Source organism: Corapipo altera, unplaced genomic scaffold (assembly GCF_003945725.1).
Source record: "Corapipo altera isolate COAL_440 unplaced genomic scaffold, ASM394572v1 59, whole genome shotgun sequence".
Lineage (NCBI taxonomy): Eukaryota > Metazoa > Chordata > Aves > Passeriformes > Pipridae > Corapipo > Corapipo altera.
Window position 1 is genome coordinate 6,757,742 of NW_020884917.1, and position 21,281 is coordinate 6,779,022.

At 39.9% G+C, this 21,281-nt stretch overlaps 1 protein-coding gene across 3 annotated transcripts; it reads left to right on the top strand.

Moving 5' to 3' along the window:
* Nucleotides 1-1,837: 1,837 nt before the first annotated feature.
* On the top strand, nt 1,838-21,048 carry PPP1R17 (protein phosphatase 1 regulatory subunit 17). Of its 3 annotated transcripts, XM_027655901.1 has the most exons (6): nt 1,838-2,228; nt 8,641-8,753; nt 11,441-11,593; nt 14,685-14,846; nt 19,407-19,481; nt 20,901-21,048. In XM_027655901.1, exons 2-6 carry the CDS (start codon nt 8,672-8,674, stop codon nt 21,029-21,031), a joined length of 603 nt encoding a protein of 200 aa, XP_027511702.1. In that variant the 5' UTR covers nt 1,838-2,228; nt 8,641-8,671; the 3' UTR covers nt 21,032-21,048. The 3 variants fall into 3 exon arrangements, with proteins under 3 accessions (XP_027511702.1, XP_027511704.1, XP_027511703.1); XM_027655903.1 differs by lacking the exon at nt 14,685-14,846 and having other exon boundaries at nt 1,892-2,228; nt 8,406-8,753; XM_027655902.1 differs by lacking the exons at nt 1,838-2,228; nt 20,901-21,048 and having other exon boundaries at nt 8,569-8,753; nt 19,407-19,581.
* The last annotated feature ends 233 nt before the right edge of the window (nt 21,049-21,281 follow it).

Below are 21,281 nucleotides of genomic sequence, written 5' to 3' on the forward strand. Positions count from 1 at the left end.
TTTTTGTTAGATCTTCTCCTACTTTCCTATTTGTCAAAGCTGCACCACTTGTCTTCTAAAGCACTGGCCTGGAAACTTTTAGATATGTTCTTGTCTTTAACTACAGGAGTAGTTACCCAAGAACTACTTCTCCCAAGATGGGAATACTCATGTACATAGAAAGAGGATTAAAGTGCAGATTTTTTACGAACTCAGACTATTTTCCAACTATTATTGTGAAATAACTGAGCAGGAAGGATTAGAAAGCTGGCAGAAGTCCCAACCCTCTTAAAAGCAGGACAACAACTGTAAGCATTTAAAAGATCAGGTTTGAGAGTAAATCCTCCATCACACTGGTAATGCAACAGCCATTCTGTAAAGACTGGGATAAATATGCTGCTGTAGTTAAATGCTTCATGGCATCAGGTGGTGGCTAACAAATCTAAGGGATGACCAGGGCTGGATACGTAATCTTGCTGAGTGTGATAGTCTGCTTTCCTTTTGAGTAAACCTATCCTGTAATATTCCCAAAGCAACCTTGGGATCTGATGGCTAGAACAGGAAATTATTTCCTCACCCTCAGGGAATTCTTTAATGCTATAAATGAATGACTCACTTTTTCAATCAGGACAATAAAAAGGCAGTCTTGAGCTGAGTTTCAAAAAGGTATTTCTGATTTGAGCATTGTGTTTCATGAGCCTACTATTCAGTCATCTCATTCTGATTTTTCTCAGTGCATAGAAAAATATGGCATAACCTGTGTTTCTAAGTAAAAGGCATTTCAATGGAAAATAAAGGGGTTTTATTTAAAATTCACTGCAAAAGAGTGGTCTTGGCAATGATGGAGATGAGGAAATCATAAAAATCAATTTTTGGGGTTGTATGGTTTGGAGGAGTTTGAAGGGGGGGTTGTTTTTTATTTTGCTTTTGTTTGTTTGTTTGATTTCTTTTCAGTTAGAAATCTTAATCTTGACTCAAAAAAATCTTAGGAGCCTATGCTTAATTTTTTCAAGAGTGCATTTATGAACTTGAAGATTGGACGTTGATTCACCTAAACACAGGTGATTTACACTCTGTAGAGTAATGAATGTGCTTTTCTCTCCCAGGCATTGATGGGGAAAGCTCACAGTTCTTTCAGGTGGTGCCTTTAAAGCATTTAACATGCTTGGCATTTTGCAGAACTGCATATGATACATAAAGGATCCAAGGGTGTTGCACAGTTTGCAGGGCTGGCAATTAGCACTTTGTCCCTTTGGCCTTCTGTACAATATGCTATTTATGAAAGGAACCTTGACTAATTTAAAGTATGCTATGCACACTGGTGCTTTTGAATTGCAGCTGCTGAGTGGGGGAAAAGAGGAGAAGACAACCTCAACCGTGAGTAATCACAGTTTTTAAAGATGTTTTAATAAAAAGGCCTAGACAAAAGCATTTTTGTTGCAAATGAATACTAAGAGAAGGGCAATTCCCACCACTGAGTAGAGTATTTCTTTCAGAGTTTTTCTAATGTCAGGCATGTTCGTATATTTTTCTTTCAGTTGAAACAACAGCTCCATCCAAAGGTATAGGAGAGATTGGTCTCTACTGGCAAACAACTGGCAGCCATGGAAAACTCCTTGCCTGGCCCCATAAATACCATGCTTGTATAACCAGTTGTGGCCAGATATATACACAAACACTGCAGTCATTGCTGCAACTCAGTGCTGGAGAGACTGTCCATCAGTTTTCATGCTTACGGTGCTGCTCCTGGACACGTTGCACTTTTACCCTCAGCTCTCCCCTGGGTCCCTGACGTCATCAGTCTTGGTCATCAGTCTTGCTCCCTCCCCTTGTCATTTTCTTTGTGCCTCTAGACACGGCAGCTACAGCTCACTTTTTGGCTCTCTGTGCCAAAGCTTTTGAATCCTCCCCTACTTCTTTGAGAGCACCAGCATTTGTGGCTCTTGGTCATCTGGCAGGAACGGTGCCTCAGCCTTGAGGCAATGCCCGTCTCCTCTGCATTCTGATTCCTCTCCTTCGGCCTCTGCAACTCGTGGAAGAGGAACGAAACAGGATTAGAATCCACTGGTGGGTCAGGGACTGGTGATGCTGTTCCCCAGCCTCCCAGAGGACGCCTGAGCATGGCGTTGCCATAGCGACGGCTCCTACTTCTCCCTAGATAAGACAGGTAAGAGCGTCAGCTGCAGCCCCAGCCCCTCCAGCGAGCCTCGACACCAAACTGCACCTTCCTCACCACCTCGCACCGCTTTGTAAGTACTTCAGCCACATGTTTGCATGCTTCTCTCTCAGCTGGTTGGCTTGGTTGGCTTCCTGATTTTAATCTCTCTCTTTTTTTTTTTTTTTTTTTTAGCAGTCACCACCAGCATGGCAAATTGCCTTGTCACCTCTGGGGCTCTGGGGACTAGCAAGAAAGGGTCCCACTCTGCAGGGAGTGGGCTTGGGATGGTCCCATTTGGAGAAAACTGAGGTGTGACTGCACTGAGGCTGGAATGCATGGATGGGGTCATGGCAGGGAGAGTACTTAAGAGAAAACTGCTTCAACTAACTTTAACTGCGGGGACAGTTCACAGGCAGATAATACAATCCAGCAGAGTGGGAATTGGTATCAGGACTTCTTATCCCACTACTAAGGTTGGCATGTGCAAGGGGTTAATTGGTACTTTAAGGAAATAATTAAGGAAGACTTTGTATTTTTTATTATTTCCAAAGGCAAAAACTTTGTGACCAGAACCTGTGCAAATGTATATCACAATTTTTCAGTCAATCAAAAGTTCAGCTGTTGTTATTTTTATTTATTTTACATGTTTATGGGTGCTATTGGGAATCAGTCCACAGCCCAGCCAAGGCTTTTGAAATAGTGCCCAGAAGCACACTCTCTGTGAGAAGAAACTGCTCCCAGACAATTCTGTGATATTTCTGTATCTGTGTTATTAGTAGTAGCAAAGTTTTGGGGTGGAAGAAGGCACTCAGATCCAGCTTTCCAATATCTAAGTGTTTGCTAAAAAGAATTAAATATGTTTTAGAAAAGTAAAATTCAGACTAATCTGAAAAGAATACCTGGAGAGAGCAGCCTAGTGCCTAAATAACTGAAGAAGAAACTCTGTGTATTAGCATAAAGCTGTCTTCTGTGCCCACGAAGGCATTACTCCAATAGGGTAACATTAAACATATGGTAAAACTTGTAACGAAAAGTTTGGAATGCAACACAAGAACATCCAGACTTTCTACTTTTAGGACATCTGTTTTCTACTCTGACTGCAGTAGACTGGTTGTCTTGCTTTATTTATGACTTGCCAGGAAGCAGTTGCAATTGGGCTAGGATAGGAAGGGGTATGAGGTGCATATTTGCTGATAAAGGTGCCAAGTCTGCCTGCTGAGTGAAGGTGTAAGAAGCCAAATGTAGCCTGGTGTTGTACCATCCCCCTTGGCCCCTGAGCTGTTTCATGTGATTTCTGTCTTGGGAAGGTGGGTGTGAGATGGCTACATCCAGGGGATAGTATCTTATCCCTTCTTTATGAATTTGTAAATGACTTAATGCAAATAAGGAACCTACTTGCACTATAGGGCCCTCTGCAAAGGACATGCTATAGAAGGAAGGACAGGTCTGTCTTTGCCTCCCACATAGGTTTAGGGAGGCAACAGAAGAGCAGGGAAGGATGCTGGGAGCCTGCCTGACCCTCTTTGCTCATGCGCTCATTGCAACCAGACAGAAAGGGACAAACCAATTTAAAATATTTTAATAATCAAAACCTGACAGGAAACCGTAAATGTGCATATGATGGGAGAAGAGGTACCAGTCTTAAAGAGCAAACCCTGATGCCAGAGCAGGTCTTTGGGCACAACAGCAGTATGCTGCTTTTGGTCAAAGCTGGACTGTAACTATTGCAGTACAGCCTCTGTCTCATGTCTGCATGGGGAAGCACCCTGTAAGATATTCCTACTTACTCTCATTTCCATACACCATCATACTCTCATACACCAGCAGCAGCAAGGTCAGGCCCTGCCTATGGGAATGTGGACAAGCATGTGTGCACGCTGTCCCACTCCAGGGCCTCAGTTGCCTCTCTTTCTGCCTCTTCTCTCAGCTCATGGCAAAATATGTTCTTACAAATTGCTGTGGCTTCAGAAGATATGTACATAGTGTCACACAGGCTTTTGTGGAAATGTGTATTACCAACTACCAAAATATACTTATTAAATTCAGATTGCCTGTTGCTACCCAACAAGGATCATCTCAAGAGTACTTTTATTTACGTAGCATCCTTGTCAACATGCCAATGGTTTCTTTAATAATTGTGCATGTCTTGGAAACTAGCACATGCTTTTCTTGGGGATTTTGTCAGTTGCGGAAACAAAACACTCCTCCAAACAAGAAGAAAAAAAATTCACATACAACACCACATGGTCTACTGAAGTCTTCAGAAGGACAGTTTGTGGATACCTTACAAAGGGTCAGTTCAGAAATTCTAAGTATTCAACATACCTTGAGCCTTACTATACAATGGTGAGGAGTATTGACATCGATGCCCATATAGCCCCTGTAAACTTTCATAAGAATTGCATATCAGAACTTCATTTCTCCATTTTATAGATAAGAATGATCACCTATTGATGACTCATTTGAGAACTGCATTGTCCCTTGAGACTAGATACAACTATCCCTAGGTACCTAATTTTCACGTAGCACCTAGAACCATTCAAACCCTAAGAGAAGACAAGAAATGGAGATTTAACTTTCCCCCCAAGCCATTTCCATACCTAGTTCAGGATCAAATGAAAAGTCTAGTTTTGTTCTGAAAGCTTTAGTTTTCTATCTTACAAGGTAGATTTTTCTCATGAGATTTCATCATAAGTTGGTTTAAATGTCACAGTATCAGATGGCCTTGAAAGATTTACATCATTTTAGTAGAAATATGTGAGTAGCTTTACTGAGTATTTCCTAAGCTCTAGGCTGATTACTTGTGAAACAAATATCTACATTAAACCAACTGTGCATTAAAACAGTAGACCAAAACCAGCTCCTTTGTCTGTCTCCAGCAAAATATTTTTACATAACTGAAGCCTGGAGCTGGTTGCATTGGTGCCCTTTTTTATGGAAACCCACAATTTAAGTAAAGAAAAGAATCATATTATTTGCAAGCCTTTGTGTATTTTAAGACTATCTTAGTGAGTGATAGGATAGCTTTATTTGGGCACTTCAATCAAGCATGTACAGCAACTGAGAATTTTGAAAAAAAATAGAATGCACTTTAAGCTATCTAAAAATCCAAAGCTGACATCCAGAAGGTGAAAAGTTCAGATATTTTTCATCTGAATCACTATGTCTTACACGAATGTGTGCCCAAAGGAGTCCTACTGTTATACGACAGTGATTCAGTATGAAAGTTCATTTACATGAGGCTGAAGTAGCTTTTAGTCATACCTGCACTTTTCAGTTTGACTTATCATTCATTGTCCTCATCTGTCTGTAACTAGAGCCAATCCTATAGAATGCCAAAAATTTTAACAAGGGGCAATAAAAAACCATATAGGCAAAACTAGAGTTTCTCTCAACTCTTAGGAAAGTATTTCAGGTGTCTCAATCAGCTCTATTTTTTCCTAGAAATAAGAGGCTCAAGGCAACTCCTTTAGTCCTATATCTTTGCAGGGGTGTGGTACAGCCTATCTGCATTGTACCAAAGTCTCAGGCTAAATGACCATTGAATCCTAATTAATATGGAAAGATCTATAGCATTTCAGGAAGTATCTTCTGTTGAATGTGACTTAGAGCTCCACTGTAACCATTATAAATGCATAAAAGATGACTGTGCATCATTATGTCAAGAGATATAACAAAGTGCAAGAAAAAACCCTTATATTTATATGATGAACCTTAGTTCATCATATAAATAGCAAGCATTAGCTACCAAGGTGACTGATGGCAGCAGAGAGTGCAAACTGTGCTAGTGTGAAGGCTGCTAGGAAAAGTGTTGCACTTAACACATGAAAATTGAGAACAAGCTTCAATTCAGTGGGGACATACAGTCCCCATAGCAGGCAACCTTCACATGTAAAATGTTACTGAGGAATGCGTTTCCTTAGTTACAGGAATATATTTTAATGGTTTGGAAAAGTACTATTGCAATGCTCACATACAGCAACCCTCCTTTGAAGGAGAGCTCTGTGTGTAATGTAACAGCTGTGAGGATGTAACAGCACTCACAGGTCCACACATTGTACCCAATGCATATACACCCAAGATGCCAAAACCCATGATATATTTTGGTAATTTGCCTCTTTTTATTCTTTTGTCACACAGACTGCCACAATGTGCCGTGTGTAAACACTTTTGTAAGCAAGGCAATGCTGGCTGAAGGGCAAACTTACAAAAAAAAAAAAGAGGAAGGGAAGTGTCAGAAGTTAGGCTGTAAAGCAGTATTTTAAGCACTGAAGATGCCAAGGGCTTGGCATGTGTGACCATGAAAATATGAACATAGATCTAAGAATTGTATTTTAGAATAATATTTTTCAAACTACTATATTAAGAAAAAACAATGGTGCAATTTTCTCATAATCTGCATATACCAATCCAATATCAAGTCTCTTTACAAGCTTAATTTTTATTAGGTGAAATAATTAATGGAACAACTTAATGAAATCTAACCAAAATTAATCATATGTTATAAAACATTTATACAATCATAATATTTAGCCAGTGTGCCCTAATCAAATTCAATAAAATCAAATGGCATTGAAGAATAAAACTCCCTCAAGTCACAAAATGCAGTGTGCACCTTCATTTGGTCAGATTATAAATTTTTGTTTTAAATAAAATTATGTCTGCTTCATTTTAAGCCATAGTTATAGTTTATTTATACAGTGGAGAAACAGAGCAACCGTACCATGCTAAGGTGTATTCAAGGACTTCTTTATGTAGAGTCTTCTCAAGTGGGAGATTTTTCTTGCTCTAAGTGCAAATGAAGTCTTGAGGTGGTATAATACTTTAGTAAATATGTGAGGCTGGATGGGGACAGTTCTACAGTGAACATCCAGAGGTCAAACCCTTTATACAGGCCTTATTCAGTAAGGTTTTAAGAATTTGTAGAATGTTACAAATTTTTGTAAATTTTAAATACTAAAATGTAAGGGAGTTAATCCCACACATACATGAGTTGAGTAAAATTTTATGCTGCTAGGCAGTGTTACTCCACTTACTTTGAAGTCACTGGCATTTAAGATATGTTTTTCCATCCCCTGAAGAATTAGCTCAGTGCAACCTTTCATACTTTCTTTTGCAAATATTTATGTGACTGCATTTTGCTTATAAGAATGAACTGTTCTTTATATAGATGCAGTCATAAAAATGAGGTTAATTCTCCTGCTGTTCTGTTTCTTGTTGACAAACAACCACTGCAATTTACAGAGAAACAGTAAGGTAATTTCTTTACCTCCAGCAAGATAAAAATAAAGTCCCACAGTTCAGTCTCCTATTTTCCCATCATCCTTTTCACTGCTTTTGTCCAGCTGCCTTTGTTTTCACTTTTCTTTTATTTGCCTTTCCTTCTCCAGCTCCCCTTCATTCATTTTCCCAATTCAACCTGTCTTTCATCCACTATTCTTATTGTCTCCTGTGTTTTTTTCTCTTCCTCATTGCCTTTCTCCTCCTTACAAGGAAGTCACAGTCTGCTCTTATTCCCTGAAAATGGACAGTAGAGGTCGTGCATAAGAAACTAGCACAACTGTTGCTGGATGAAGAGAGATACCAAGATCACTTGGACTGTGCCTTCAGGTTGAAGGTCTTCTTCCTTTAACATTGCTTTTGTCATTCTGATGGGTTTCTGCTAAGCAACCTAGAAACAATCAGCAGTGAAAAATGGTCTAATTTTCTTCTCTCTGTGATGGCATCTGTGGCAGCCCAGAGTTACTGAGTCCAGGACCAACTCTCAGCTTGGGGGAGGTGCTGGGGAAGCTCAGGTAGGAGGATGGGCTTCAACACCGACTGCAGCTATGCCTAAAGAGGGGTAAACCAGCCAAAACAGCAATCTACTGAGACTTACAGAGCATGGACAAATAAACAGCCTAGTGAAATGGGTTTCTATGCTCTTACCAAAGTGATGAGGAAGTCTACTTCATGCTGGCTTTGGGGTCTGTGTGCACTGGTCATCTTTCTGAGGCAGCCCTTAAACTTGGATCTTCAGGGTCTTCAAGGTCTCTTAGAGGAGCCGTACTTATAAGACTAACTCAACAGAACTCATAATTAAAGTTGGATCATATAATAAACACCAAATATGATCCTTAGTTTATCTTTGAGAAAAAATGGAGAAGAAAACTAGAAAAACCAGAAAAAACCCTAGTAATTTACTATGTGTATGAGATAGCACTTTCTGTATGATCAAAGTCAGTATTCTTCTGTAGAGCCAACCCGTGCTATTGTGGGTTCCTTACAGCAAGGGTGCATCTCAGCATGGGTGATTGAAATCAGGCCAGCAGACTGCATGACAGAGGGCAGCTGGAAGACAAGAGCTCATCATGATCTGGCTGGCAAGTGGATACATAACACCAATATGGTTGTGCTTTTTTTGTTGTTTTGTTTTGGTTTTTTTTGTTTTGTTTTGTTTTGGTTTGCGGTTTTGTTCATTTGTTTGTTTTGGGTTTTTTTTGTGTGTGTCTGTGTGTGTGTAGTATCTTCAAAGGAGGAGAAAAGCCTATTTCAATGATGTCAACAGAATGTGTTCAGCCACTTGATATGCCAGATGACAGACTGGATAAGCGAGATTCACAGTGTAACCATTTAGGTAAGTGTTATTAGATGATGTCATTGCACTAATGAGAGGTGTTGCCTTGACATCATAAAGTCCTGTCCAGTGTCCACTTTTCCCCTCCAGTGATACAACTGAGCCCTGATGAAAACGGATAATTACACCTTCTGCTGACACTTCTGATGCCAGATGGAAAGGCAAAGAGCATTTTTCCTGCATATAAATATCAGCTGAAATTCTAGAGTGAAATTAATTAAAGAGGAGAAAGCTAAAAGAGTCATTGATCTTTTTCCAGTAGAAAACATAGAGCAGTTTCTTCATTTATATCACAGTAAACTGAAAGCTAGGCTATAGCTAAGCTTTACCTAAACACATTTTCCATATGCAATTTGAGTAAAAGATTTCAAGCATTCCATTTAACTTCATTGGGGCAGCTTTCTAAAAATGTTTCCTCCTTCATCATCAATCTGTTTCCTTTCTTGAACCTACTTTTTAGACTAGGCATACTAGTCGTCTTTGCTCTGCCACTCTCCTGAATACCAGACTCCATACTTGACAGATGTGCTTTTTGTGTATTCATGGTCTTTGCTTCTACTTCAAATGCTATTACTTCACTCCCATCTTGCAAAATTGCCCTGAAGATTTAGCTACCCAGAAACAAAAATCTCTTTGCTCATCGTCACCCTTGCGATGACAATAATGAAACACAAAGGCAATTTCACTTGCTTGTCAAAAAAAGTGTCTCACCACAGGCAAGCAGAATTTTATACATTTTGTTTATTTGTCCCGCAAGGAAGGTATCCTAGTTCTGTCATGTCACATGGCATTTCTAGCCACAGGCACCATTTTTACAATCTGCAGGCTCACAGACATAACATGTCTTAAATAGTGTTCGGAGAGCCTGGAATGAAGTTGCGCTTGCATCCAAGTCTGCAGTCAGGGGTTGGGTAAGGGTGTGGGGAACCCAGATGAAGGCAAACAAGCAGCTTTTAAGAATTTAGAGCATTGGTTTGTGTGATGATAATAATGAAAGGTGTCGCAAATGAGTAGTTAGAACATTTAAAGAATCACTGTCAAAGTCATGGCAAAATACAGGCTTTAATCTGAATTTATGAGAGTGTGAGTTAAATGGCAAGGTTCATTCTATTACTTACTACATAGATGAAGCATACATAAGTAAATTGGATTAGAAGCAGTTTGGAATAATTTACACAGAGACTGGGGATGCAAGAGGGTTAGAGCGCAGACGATATGGATACCAGAAAAGGGTGCAAAAGCACCTGATCATTGACTAATTTAACATTTTAAGAAGTGATTCAATAGGATTTGCAACAATTATAACAATGAGTTAATTATAAACTCAAAATAACAACATTCATAACATAATCAATTCACTTGCATGCACACAGGGAAAGAAATATACACATCTACATCTATGTGTGTAAAGGTACTTATCAAAAATTCCCTTTAAGCTCAGTGAAGTATTTATATCAAATCCCTTAGCATTTCTCAACAGGCATGGGCTGGCCCTGAAGCAGTGTGTGTAATCCACCTAGACCTCGTCTTCAGCGACGATGTTTCAAGTATTCCAAACCTGAGGGTTTGTGAGCTCTGAGAGGCATCCCACTCAAACGGAGTTGCTGGTGCAGCCCACTGCTTTCCAGGAGAGCTCAAACTCTGGGAGGCCTCACTTAGCACTGCTGTTTATAGGGTCACAAGATAATTTTTCCCAAAAAATCCAGTAACAATAGTACTGTTGCACTCAGGCTATGATTCATTTTTTTCACAAGGTCTCCTAACAATGGTACCATTTCACTTGGGCTACAATTCAGGTAAATTACTTACCAAGGCTAACACGAATAACTGTTTATCCTTTGTTCCTCACCTTGGTTGGGCAGCTGATGTTCCTGGTATGGTCAGAATTGTTCCTACCTTTACCATGCAAGAGCACCCAGTATGGTCAGGGATGCTTCCCCACCCAACTGGTACAGTGAAGGGGCACTTCACCACTCAGCTGGTTCAACCAAGGCTTGTCAGAAGCTGCTGAGATCAAAGAGTAGGCCTAAAGAGGAGGTGAGGGAGGAGGATGCACCACCACAACAGATTACCTTCAATATTTTCAGCTTGCATAAGCACCCAAAAATGCAGTCTCTTGTAGAAAAAGACATGCTGACTCTCTGAGTCATCTGAGTCAAGGCTTGTTTTAGGGGAAAAGCAGAAATCCAGTATAATATTATGTAAATCAAAAGCTCAGTAGCTCTTGAAACAAAGGCAACTCTTGAAGGGAACAATATATTGACTGGCTCATTTTAGCAGTACCGCAGGCTGACCCCACACATGTAGAACTTTCTTTCATAAAAGTGCCATTGTAACTCTTGAAGACACAGTCCACACAGTCAGCACTGGATAAAACAGGGGTAGCCATGGAACCTCTGCTCACAATGATGCAGCCTTCCCTCTACCATGTAAACACACAGCTGCCCACAACTCTCCCTTTGTTTTATATCTACTGCCTACAACACAGAAGGACCACCTAAGTCACTTGACTCCCATGTAGTATGGCACAGAGGCCTCTTTCGATGAGTTTCTAAGTATTTAAAAGATGTTTCTTCATGGGCATTTTAGTTTACTTGGATTAAAGCGCTATTATTAAAGCCTTTCTTTTCACTGTCTGGTTTATTATTTCCCCTTAGTTTCGATTTCTATTATTCTTTTCCTTGCAGAAGATCTTTCAGAGCAGCTGATTAAGAGCTGTGACCTCAAAAAAACCCCAAGAAAAGGTAAAACCATCCTAGCTTCCCAAAATGCTGAACAGGAGCAAAAAAAGCCAAGGAGAAAAGATACACCAGCTTTGCACACTCCACCACCTCTAACAGGTAAGCAATAAATCTCGACTTTGAAATTCCAATTCAGCTGTGGGAACTGTATCTGAGCAAACTCCATAGACCTCTCATTCAGTTATGTCCCCTTGGATGCTAACAGAAACAGAGCTCCATGCATGTGCACCTCGGAAGGCAGGTGAACAGAGTCTGACTTCCTCAAAGGCATCCTCTGTTAGTTGAAGGGTTTGCTCACAGATCTGGGAATACCAAAGTGAGTGGATGTATGCTCTGGAAAACGTGCTCCCTTGGAGCTTGTAGTCTTGCTGCTAAATGATGCTACATTTATGTGTTAAATGATGTGCTGAGCCATGCTCAATGTCCCAATTTGATATGGTCCAAAATCAAAATGGATCCAGCTCAGCCGCTGCACTTTCTCTTGAAACTAATATCCAGTGCTCAGAGAGAGGCTGAATGGGGATCAGGCTGGCAGTAGACCAAAGAAGCACACAAGCCACCTGTAGGATTTCCTGCTTCATGCAGGATTTCCTCCTAGAAATCACAGGGCTCATATGCTTATGGGGACTCTGGCAAAGGGTGGGTGTTTCAGGAAGCCAGAAATCACCACAGCAAAAAAAGGCGCTCCTTGTAGGATGCTTCCTGTTGCGGCATATCTACAGATGTTTGAGAGCCAACCTGGGGAAGGGAAGAATAAGCAGGAGATTGTCAGTGAAACCTGATGATCTTCCAAGAGCAGCAGAGGGAATAAATGTTTGTCACTCTCTGCTAACAAGCACTCCTTGTGCTCTCCGGGGAGAGAGTTGTGTTCTTGTATCATCGAGTTGTTCTTCCCATGCTGCACATACATAGAGGAGTGTTGCAGGTGGGAGTGGAAGGCTTAGACAAAAAACCTTGCCATCACGAGGTGCAGAGTCATTCAGGTGCCCTGAGTTACAAGGTGCAAAAACAACTGCCTTGCTTTCTAAACTCCTTCTGAGAGAGGAGTCTAAATGAACCTGAATCCAATTAGCTGCAGATTATGTCAACAATTTAAATGTAAGGAATTACAAAGGTGAGATTGAACCACTTTTGTCCCACAGGTTTAATGATTGGCAAAATTATAATTATTATTTTTATTATTATTACAAATGATCAGACAAAAGATCTTAATCGGAATTATTTACTACACAATATAAACACTAAAACTACTAGTAGTATAGTATAAGATAGGATAGTGCACTATATCAATTATTGAAGCAATTTTATTAAAGCTAGCAAAAAGAAATAATTATTAAGTAGAGATTTGATGTAACTCATCCATACCAATGCTTGTAGGGAGATCTCTTTCTCTCAGCCTCTCCTCCCAAGAGAGGAGTCTCTGCACATAAACCCCAAGAAGGGTTATGTTAGAAGAACCTGACTGTATGAAAGGGAACTAGAGTTTTACAATATAAAGTGACTGACTGCTAGTTAAAAATTTACAGGCCAGATACCACTTTATCTGTCATATCCAACTTCAAAAATCAGGATCTGTGTTTGAAGTTTGGTGAACCAGGCTGGTGTTGCGCTCCAGATTATGCTATAAACTGCCCAGAGCAGTTACATTTTTTATTTAAGACTTTTTAAAAGCCTTTTGGTTCATTATAACCTCTAATTAGCATCCAGAGAAAGAGTCACACACTCTTCTCTAAGAGATATTCTTTTTAATTTAGTGAGAAAAATAAGATATTTTGGAAAAAAGTTTTTACAGGAGTAAAATACAACCAAGAAAAAAGCATTTCACTAAATCATTCAGCACAAAGACCCATTCCACAGGAAACACCCACTAAAACAATCCATATACCAGCTTTAGTAAAACACAGTTCATTGGTTTTAAGTTATCCATAAGAGAAGGAAAGGAGCAAAAGAAAACAGATTAAAAGCGGTAAAGAGAGAAGAAAGAGAGAAGGAGAGATGGGAAAGGAAAAAAATGGTTACCAACAAGATCTGATGATTCATATGGTGCTGGCTGGAGAGGGAGAAGAAAGAAGAGAAGAGACTGTACGGAGTCTTGTATATTTATAGAGTTCAGTTTTCCCTCCCAGGCAGGATATCCAGTCAGTGCCTTCCAGGCCAGAGTGAGTTGTGCTGTAGTCAGTCACAGGCTGCAGGGGTGTGGTGTGGGTGGGCTACCAGGCAGGTTGGACTTGACTGACAGCCCGGCTGCAGGGCGTTCAGCTCTGCCATGTGCTCTGCATGGGCAGCAGGCCATGCCTTCCAGCTCTGCCCTGTGCCCTCAGCAGGCTTATGTGCAGGCCTTACCATGTTCCTGCAGGTCTAGGCCCAGCCCTTCCCCACACACACACAAACACTGACAGCAAGTTGGTTCCAACCCATATAAATAATTCAGTCACATTCAGCTCCAGGATCTCACAGCTGGTTTTAGCATACTTGAATACCAAAAACATTACCATGGCACCACTGGCAACTTACCGCAGACAGCTTGCATGAGAGCTTGCATTGTATGCATTCTGATTGGATTCTAGGCCTTATCGGAGTAGGCCCTCCTGCCACAAAGAGTTAGCCAGTAACTACTTGTATGGTTCCCTGTATTTTTGCAATAATTCATCAAGTCAAAAACAAGCAGCTGGGATTTTCCAGTATTTGTAATCCAGATATTGAATTTGACTCTGTTCAGTTTTCACATGTATCTTCCATCAGCAATTCTCATTTAGGGAAGAGTGGCTCAGAGGCTGAAGAGCTGCATTTTGTGCCTGCAACTACCATACCATAAAGAAAACATTGTTTCATTAGATAAAATAAGCCATTTCTGTGCAATCCCATTGTTCCCAACTAGAGGCTTGAGCATCTGTGTGATTAAGCTACTTTGACAAGATGTCTAAGGTTCTGAAATAGAAATCTTTACCATGATTTCTGATGGGCTGCAGTTTAGTGCAATAATACAACCAGAAGCCAGCTGGCCTGATAGCTTTATTGTCTACAGCCTATAATTAACTTGGAAGAAAAGTAGGGTAGGTATGCTGTGCAGCAGATCATGCACTCATGCAGCCTTACATCAGAGTAGTCATTGGGAGAATTACACAGGTGTAAGTTTCTTCAATGCGAACTAGGCTAAAGTGGCATTTTTATTTTTTTTCCTTGCTTGCAGGCATACTTTCAGACTTTTCTGATAATCTGCTGAAAAGGTATGGTATCACAGAGAACCCACAGAGAGAGAGAGTGAGTCCAGTCTCTCAGATCACTGAACTGGAACAGAAAAAGCCCAGGAGAAAAGATACACCTGCAGTACACATCCCACCTTTGATAATGGGTAAGAAACCTAGGTGAAGGGTCCTCCAAAGAGGAAGCAAAAAGTGGCTAGTGTCAGAGGAATGCCTGGGAGGAAGTTGCTCTCTGCCCAGCGTACTTAGCTGCTCTTAATGAACGGGACCTTTTTGGTCTAATAACAGTGGTGACTCATGAAAAGTCTTTTACATATCCCCTGCTCATGCTCTGGGGACAGAAAGGAAGGGAAGTAAGAGAAGATACTTGGTCACTTGATTATCTTTTGCAAACTGTAATCCTACTTTTCTGACAGGCCAGCTAATGCCCTGCTTTTCAAACCTCAGCACCTGTAAATTTTTAGGTCACCAGCACTATAATGCCTCAAACAACCTAAAGCAAAGCTGTACTTTGAGTAACCTCCTCTTCACTCCACAGTTCCTGATGCACACTGAGAAAATCAAGCTGTGATGAACTTCTCATTAACAGCACCTTAAAAACAGTTCTGTGCTTCTGGCATAATGTGCAATACATACACGCTTACATAAGATGCTCCTAGGGAAGGGAAGCGAAAGAAAGGGAAGGTGAAAAAAAAGTGGTGACCTTCAAATGTGTGACAAAATTCAAACTCTGTGCATTTGTTATGGGGAAAATGAGAGAAACTAATGCAATTTTCAGTTGTTTTCAATTCTACCTCCAATGACACTTTCTTGCCTACTCGTGAAGCCACCTTCCAGCACGCAACATGGATTCAAAGTAGCCTGCTAGATGCTGCCTCTCCATGTAAAGCTTTTTCAGATCCTGTATTTGGGTCTGTTTTCCAGTGATTGGCAGACTTGTGCCCATATCAGGGGCAAACTAACTTATGTGTTTGAATGCTTCAATTTCATTCCCTTCCTATTCTAAGGATGCATATTTTCTTTTCAAGATACATATCAACATACATCGTTCTGCTTGTTGAAATTCATCAGTGATGGCTCCATGACTTGCTATGAAAAGGTGACTAAATTGTGGTTGAAGGCTGGTCCACTTGCTTACTTTCATAGCTATTCCATCAAGTAGCAGACAGAGCACAAACAAACTGAACTCTTTGGAACTGATATGCAAAATGAAATCTGAATCATAGACTTGGAGACCTGAGAAGCCCCAGCAGGGCTATGTGTGCTCAACAAATATAGGCAGGCCTTTCTGTCCTGTCCCCCTGTTATTGGAATATTTTCATTAAGCAGCACTCTCAGTGCTACATGGCCTCTCTTGTGACCTGCTAATGAAGATTGTCCCCATTTCTAACATTTCCTCTTCATATCCTCTGCAAACCACTTCTAGATGCCAGTTCAAGGGTGATGGAAATCAGTGTGTCTACTAGATGGTATGTGGTAAAAATGAGAAGCAGAATCAGTCTTACACCTTACAAACACCCAATACAATTGGGAAATGCAGGTACAGAAAAGGGGCTGCTAAATTAGTTATCTGAATTCTCCTCTACAAGGGTTAGGCTTCTAAATCTATTCAGCCTTCAAACTTCTACTGAAGTGGCACATATAACATTGTGCCATGTACATACCAATAAACTATGAGCAGAAGTCTCCTTCAGTAGCCAGCTCGCCTTTAGTCAGCCAACACCTTTTCTGAAGGGATTAGACTAAAACACAAAATAGAATCACAATTCCAGCGGTCTTTTTTTCTGTCTCACCTAAGCGAAAATGGCTTGAATCTGATCTAAGCCTGTAGTCAGCTCTGGAACACTCTATTGTCATCCACACTTAGCAATATATTCCAGTAACTGAAGTATTTCTGAGAGCTCTTCAGGCCTGTGGGTTTGAGATACAATATAAATACATGCCTAAATATGGGAAGACAGTTCCTGAAATGTGGCTGCTTAGGGTTTCTAAATCAGATCAGAGGTAAATAGCAAACCCAGAGTTTCAAACACTTATTCATTCTTATACCCTAGAAAACCAGTTAAGGCAGCTCCTTTAGGATAACATCACAATCCCACCGAAAACCTCTGGGTAACATGAGAAGCACAGAAGTTTAATGTCACCTCTTGCCTCTCCAGCAGGAGTTGTCCATAGGCAGTCTGTAGACAGGTTCTATTTTGTTGATTTTCTGATTTATAGCCTAGGAGGAGTGGCTTAGATCTAGGGGGCACCTGGCAAATAGTTGATTTAAACCAACTTCTTCTGCCTATGTTCGAGCTTCCTAACAGAAACTCTTATGTCTCTGCGAGCCTTTATGGTTCTAGTGTCTAGCTAAAAATTGCAAGTAGTTGCAAGTTCTGTTGGGAAATTATGACCACATTGTATTTACCTTCTCATTTCTTTAGTCAGATCCCTTGGCAGATATTAACAGAACAACCTACCGATCCTTAAAATAGATCTGCAGGATGAGTTGCATTTCATAATACACACAGCTGGGAAAACAGAGGCAGACTGTTATTTAATCAGTAAACAGAGAAAGACTAACTCACAAATGTTCCCCAAATCAAATGACCTTCTCATATCCTTCTGGTTCACACCCAGAACTTCTGAACTGCATTCAGTAAAGCACATTTTCTCCACAAGTGATCAGTGGCACTGTATCAAAGGAAAAAATCCTTTCCCAGTGTTACAGAAATAACTACAACTTTGACATGCCATTTGTATATCCTTTCCACTGTTTTGCATTAAAAGGCTGATTTGTCCTTGCAATTGCGTGTGGTCCATGGAAAGTTAATAACCTGCATCTCTGGGCTACATGCACCTCTGAGCTCTGAATCATGAACTCTACTGGAAACCTTTGGAGTTCATCAGTCACCAAAGTGATTAATTGGTAATGATCTTGCTATTGATTGTGGTGAGCGTCTGTGCTACTAGAGCTGAGACCTCTGCCTGGGTGTTACCTTTCAGCTGTCTCTATCATCTGCTAAAAGGACTAGTTTATGTGCTACAACTAGGCCATCAGAATTACATAAACACATTTTTCCTTCATCACTTCATCATTTAAATAAGAGAGTGGACATGATCCATTTATTTAGTGCACATATCTGATATCTTATTCCTGATTTTACCCAAAAAGCAGGTTAGCTCTCCTCAAATCATCCATTCTAGCTTCACATTTTAAGCATGTTTTAATTATGTTTTCCTTGTTCCTCAAATGCTCCATGATATAAAAAAACCAACAACATAAACCCTCCACTCCTTTTCTTAAAAGACAAAACCCAAACCCCAAAGACAACAGTAAAAAAAAAATTTACCTATATTTGCCTAAGTTGTCTATAGGAATATTAGTCTGTGTGGGGCACATTTACATCCATCTCCATAAAATGTCATCATATTGCAGTTAACAATGGTAGTTACTCAATTACTGCTTGAACAAATAAAGTCCTTTGTGTTTCAAATTAACATTTATTTATGCCTTTCAGTTTATTTCATAGTGCTAGTTCACAAGAACTGCATATAAATGAAGGGCAGTATAATTCATCGCCCCTGAAAAGATTCTAAAGTTAAAGAAAATCTACCTCTGTGGTATTGCCCTATTTTCAGACCTTGGCAAGACTAAAAGCCTTCTCTGTAAAAGAGTTTTTGATGCAGAAACAAGCAAAACAGGTTGCTTTGACAGAACAGCTCACCTGGTATCAAACATTAGGAGACCAAATTTGGGAGAGATTTCATTGGTCTCAACACAATGATATCTCTCATCCTGTTTGTAGACTATGTCAACATCCACACCAAGGAATGTGGACATAAAATTCATCACACAAGTCACTTGTTTTTTACTGGAAACAGGCAAATCCAGCACAATATGTTAAAACAGAGTTCAAGAACATTTTGTACCTAATGCATTGTTCTCATTTCATTCTTATTTATTTTCTAAATGAAGAGAGCATTTTCAGTATTTGTGATATCTTGGTATCACACAAGAACCTCAAGACCCCTATAGGGTGGACTTACCAGTTCAAGTATAAGAGAGAAAAAGAAACAGAAGGGAGGAGAGACAGAGATTTGTGGAAGGTATAATCTACAACCCAAGTCTGTTTTCACATTGTTCAGTAGCTTTTGCAATTTACTGATACTATATAACTTCAGTGGAGATGGCACTTGTCATGTTGGTGTTCTAACCTTTGTCTCTTTTATCATCTGCACTTGAAAAATCTCAGTAATATGGCTATATACTTAGAGGAAACATATACACGTTCACATAAGCTAGTTGAGTCACAAAGATTAATCACAGCATTTACTTAATCAGGCAAGCTCTTTCCCTTATTGAGGTCCTCAAACCCTTTTAACAGGTTTCCAAATGAAACTTCAGTATCTCTTTTCACATATAGGAAAAATATGCCGGATTTAAGAGTGCTTAATAATAATTTTAATTAATTAATTAAGTGCTTAATTAATAATTTTAGCTAAAAATGCAGTGATTCAATTCTAGTTCACTAAATATCACGAGATCGATGTGCTGAAAATAAATGAGGAGTAACTCCCATGATATTGGAAAACTATGTTAGGATCAAGAAGTATGAGAGGACTGAAAAATTCTTTTTAGCCTGGTATTGTCTAAAAAGTAGTAGCTAAATCAACTCCTTTTTTCCTCTTTTTTTTTTTTTTGTGTGTGTCCTTCTGTTTTTAAGGTACTAAGCTGTTTACAGAAGAAGAACGAACAGTGATTATGGAAGATGAAGAAAAGGATGGAGACACAATCCACAGTTAAGATTACAGTAATATTTCCAATAATGCAGTGTAAATAATTCCAGGTCATTCAAAGTGGCAGCACACAGAAAAGAAAGTTCTTTCATTTTTATAAATAATAATTTTCTCAAGCATGCACTTGATTTTAAACTATCATCAAGTGTTTATCTGCATCTCATGAATTCCCAGCAAGCATCATAGGAGACGATGACAGAAATTTCACTGACATCTGGGGTTTGAATGATTCTGTTGGTTTACTAAAAGTGGCTTCCCAGCATTTCTGTAAATTAGGAATCCAACTCAGAACAGATCTAGCTTTGTGCAATGTGGTGATAAGGGTTAATACAAAGGACAGCACTCATAGAGTGTACCTGGAACTAGATACCAGAGCAGTAAAACACCAACTAATGATTTGAATCGCATTTTTCTCCTGACATTTTACCTAATTTGTCCAGCTTTCCTCTTCTGGAATAACACTGACCACAGTGAAAATTCCCATGTGCAAAGCTGATGTGATAGATGGAGAAGGTGTGAGAGCAGGAGCCAGACCCTGAAATTGAAAGCAAAAATTTCTTCTGCCTGTATCTGCTCATGACTTGTGTTTGTGAGGAGGAAAAGAGAGATTCACTGTAGAATGAAAATTTACATCTAAGGGCTGTCAGCACTGACACATCAGGATGGAGGGAAGAGCTCTCAGAAGAGAAATATCAGGGAAGTGCAATGCCTGCCTGTTACATCAGTGTAGATAACTGCCTCCACTGGTCAGTGAAAGATAAAATAGTTGGATAGTTGATCCTTTTGCTCCAAAGAATTTCTTTTGACATCTGCTTTTTAAATTGAGTTCTAGGTCAGTTAGAAGAGATGGAAAAGATTGAAAATCTTTTGGAAAGTGGAAAGTGACAACTGAGTAGTAGGAATAGTGTTACTCAATGGCATATGCCTACTGCAAGGTGGAACAGCACCATGTGATTTTTTTTATTAGTTTACCTCTTTGATTCAATCAAGAATTTTCACAGTGAGCTACAGCCTGGTAGAATGGCCAGTTTGTGCTTACCTTAATAGCTCTGGGATAGATAGAGTAGCACTGCCAGCTGGGCCCTTAGCGACCTGAGCAGAGAGGTTGAAGATCGTAGAATCATAGAATCATAGAATTAACCAGGTTGGAAAAGACCTCTGAGATCATCAAGTCTAACCCTTGATCCAACACTGCTGTGGTTGCTAGACCATGGCACTAAGTGCCACGTCCAATCTCATCTTAAAAACCTCCAGGGACGGTAAATCCACCACCTCCCTGGGCAGCCCATTCCAATGCCCGATTACCCTCTCTGTAAAAAATTTCTTCCTAATATCCAACTTAAACCTCCCCTGGCAGAGCTTAAGACTGTAAATCATCTAGCCTGGCAGACTGAATTTAGTTATCTTTTTAACTCTCTTAGGTAGACAGCTGAGGACCACAGTAGTTTGGACTTCATTTGCCACAGTGACTGACCCAGCATCTTTCATGAGAATGCAGTCTATTCGCAAATATCGAGCTTCAAGATGTAATCAACAAGCTTATAATAAATAATTGCATATTAAAGTGTACAAGAGGCCTGCTATATTATTAATGGGATACCTGATAACTAGGAGGTGTACTTATTTTTATCCTGTTAACCTATCAGTGAGATAATATTTAAAATACAATCAATAGGTCATATAACAACAGTAATGTAAGGTACACAGTAAAGTATGTCACAGCAAGTATGTGAAAAAGAATATGTGTGACTCAAGTCTAGCTTTACCAGTGAAGCTGGTGAATATTTTCAGTGCACAATACA

Bases quoted from the DNA above. Each gene is read 5' to 3' on its own strand.
- PPP1R17 (XM_027655901.1), top strand. From the start codon at position 8,672: ATGATGTCAACAGAATGTGTTCAGCCACTTGATATGCCAGATGACAGA. The intron at 14,847-19,406 runs GTAAGAAACCTA...TCTGTTTTTAAG, and splicing joins CATCCCACCTTTGATAATGG to GTACTAAGCTGTTTACAGAA. The intron at 19,482-20,900 runs GTTAAGATTACA...TAACTCTCTTAG, and splicing joins GGATGGAGACACAATCCACA to GTAGACAGCTGAGGACCACA.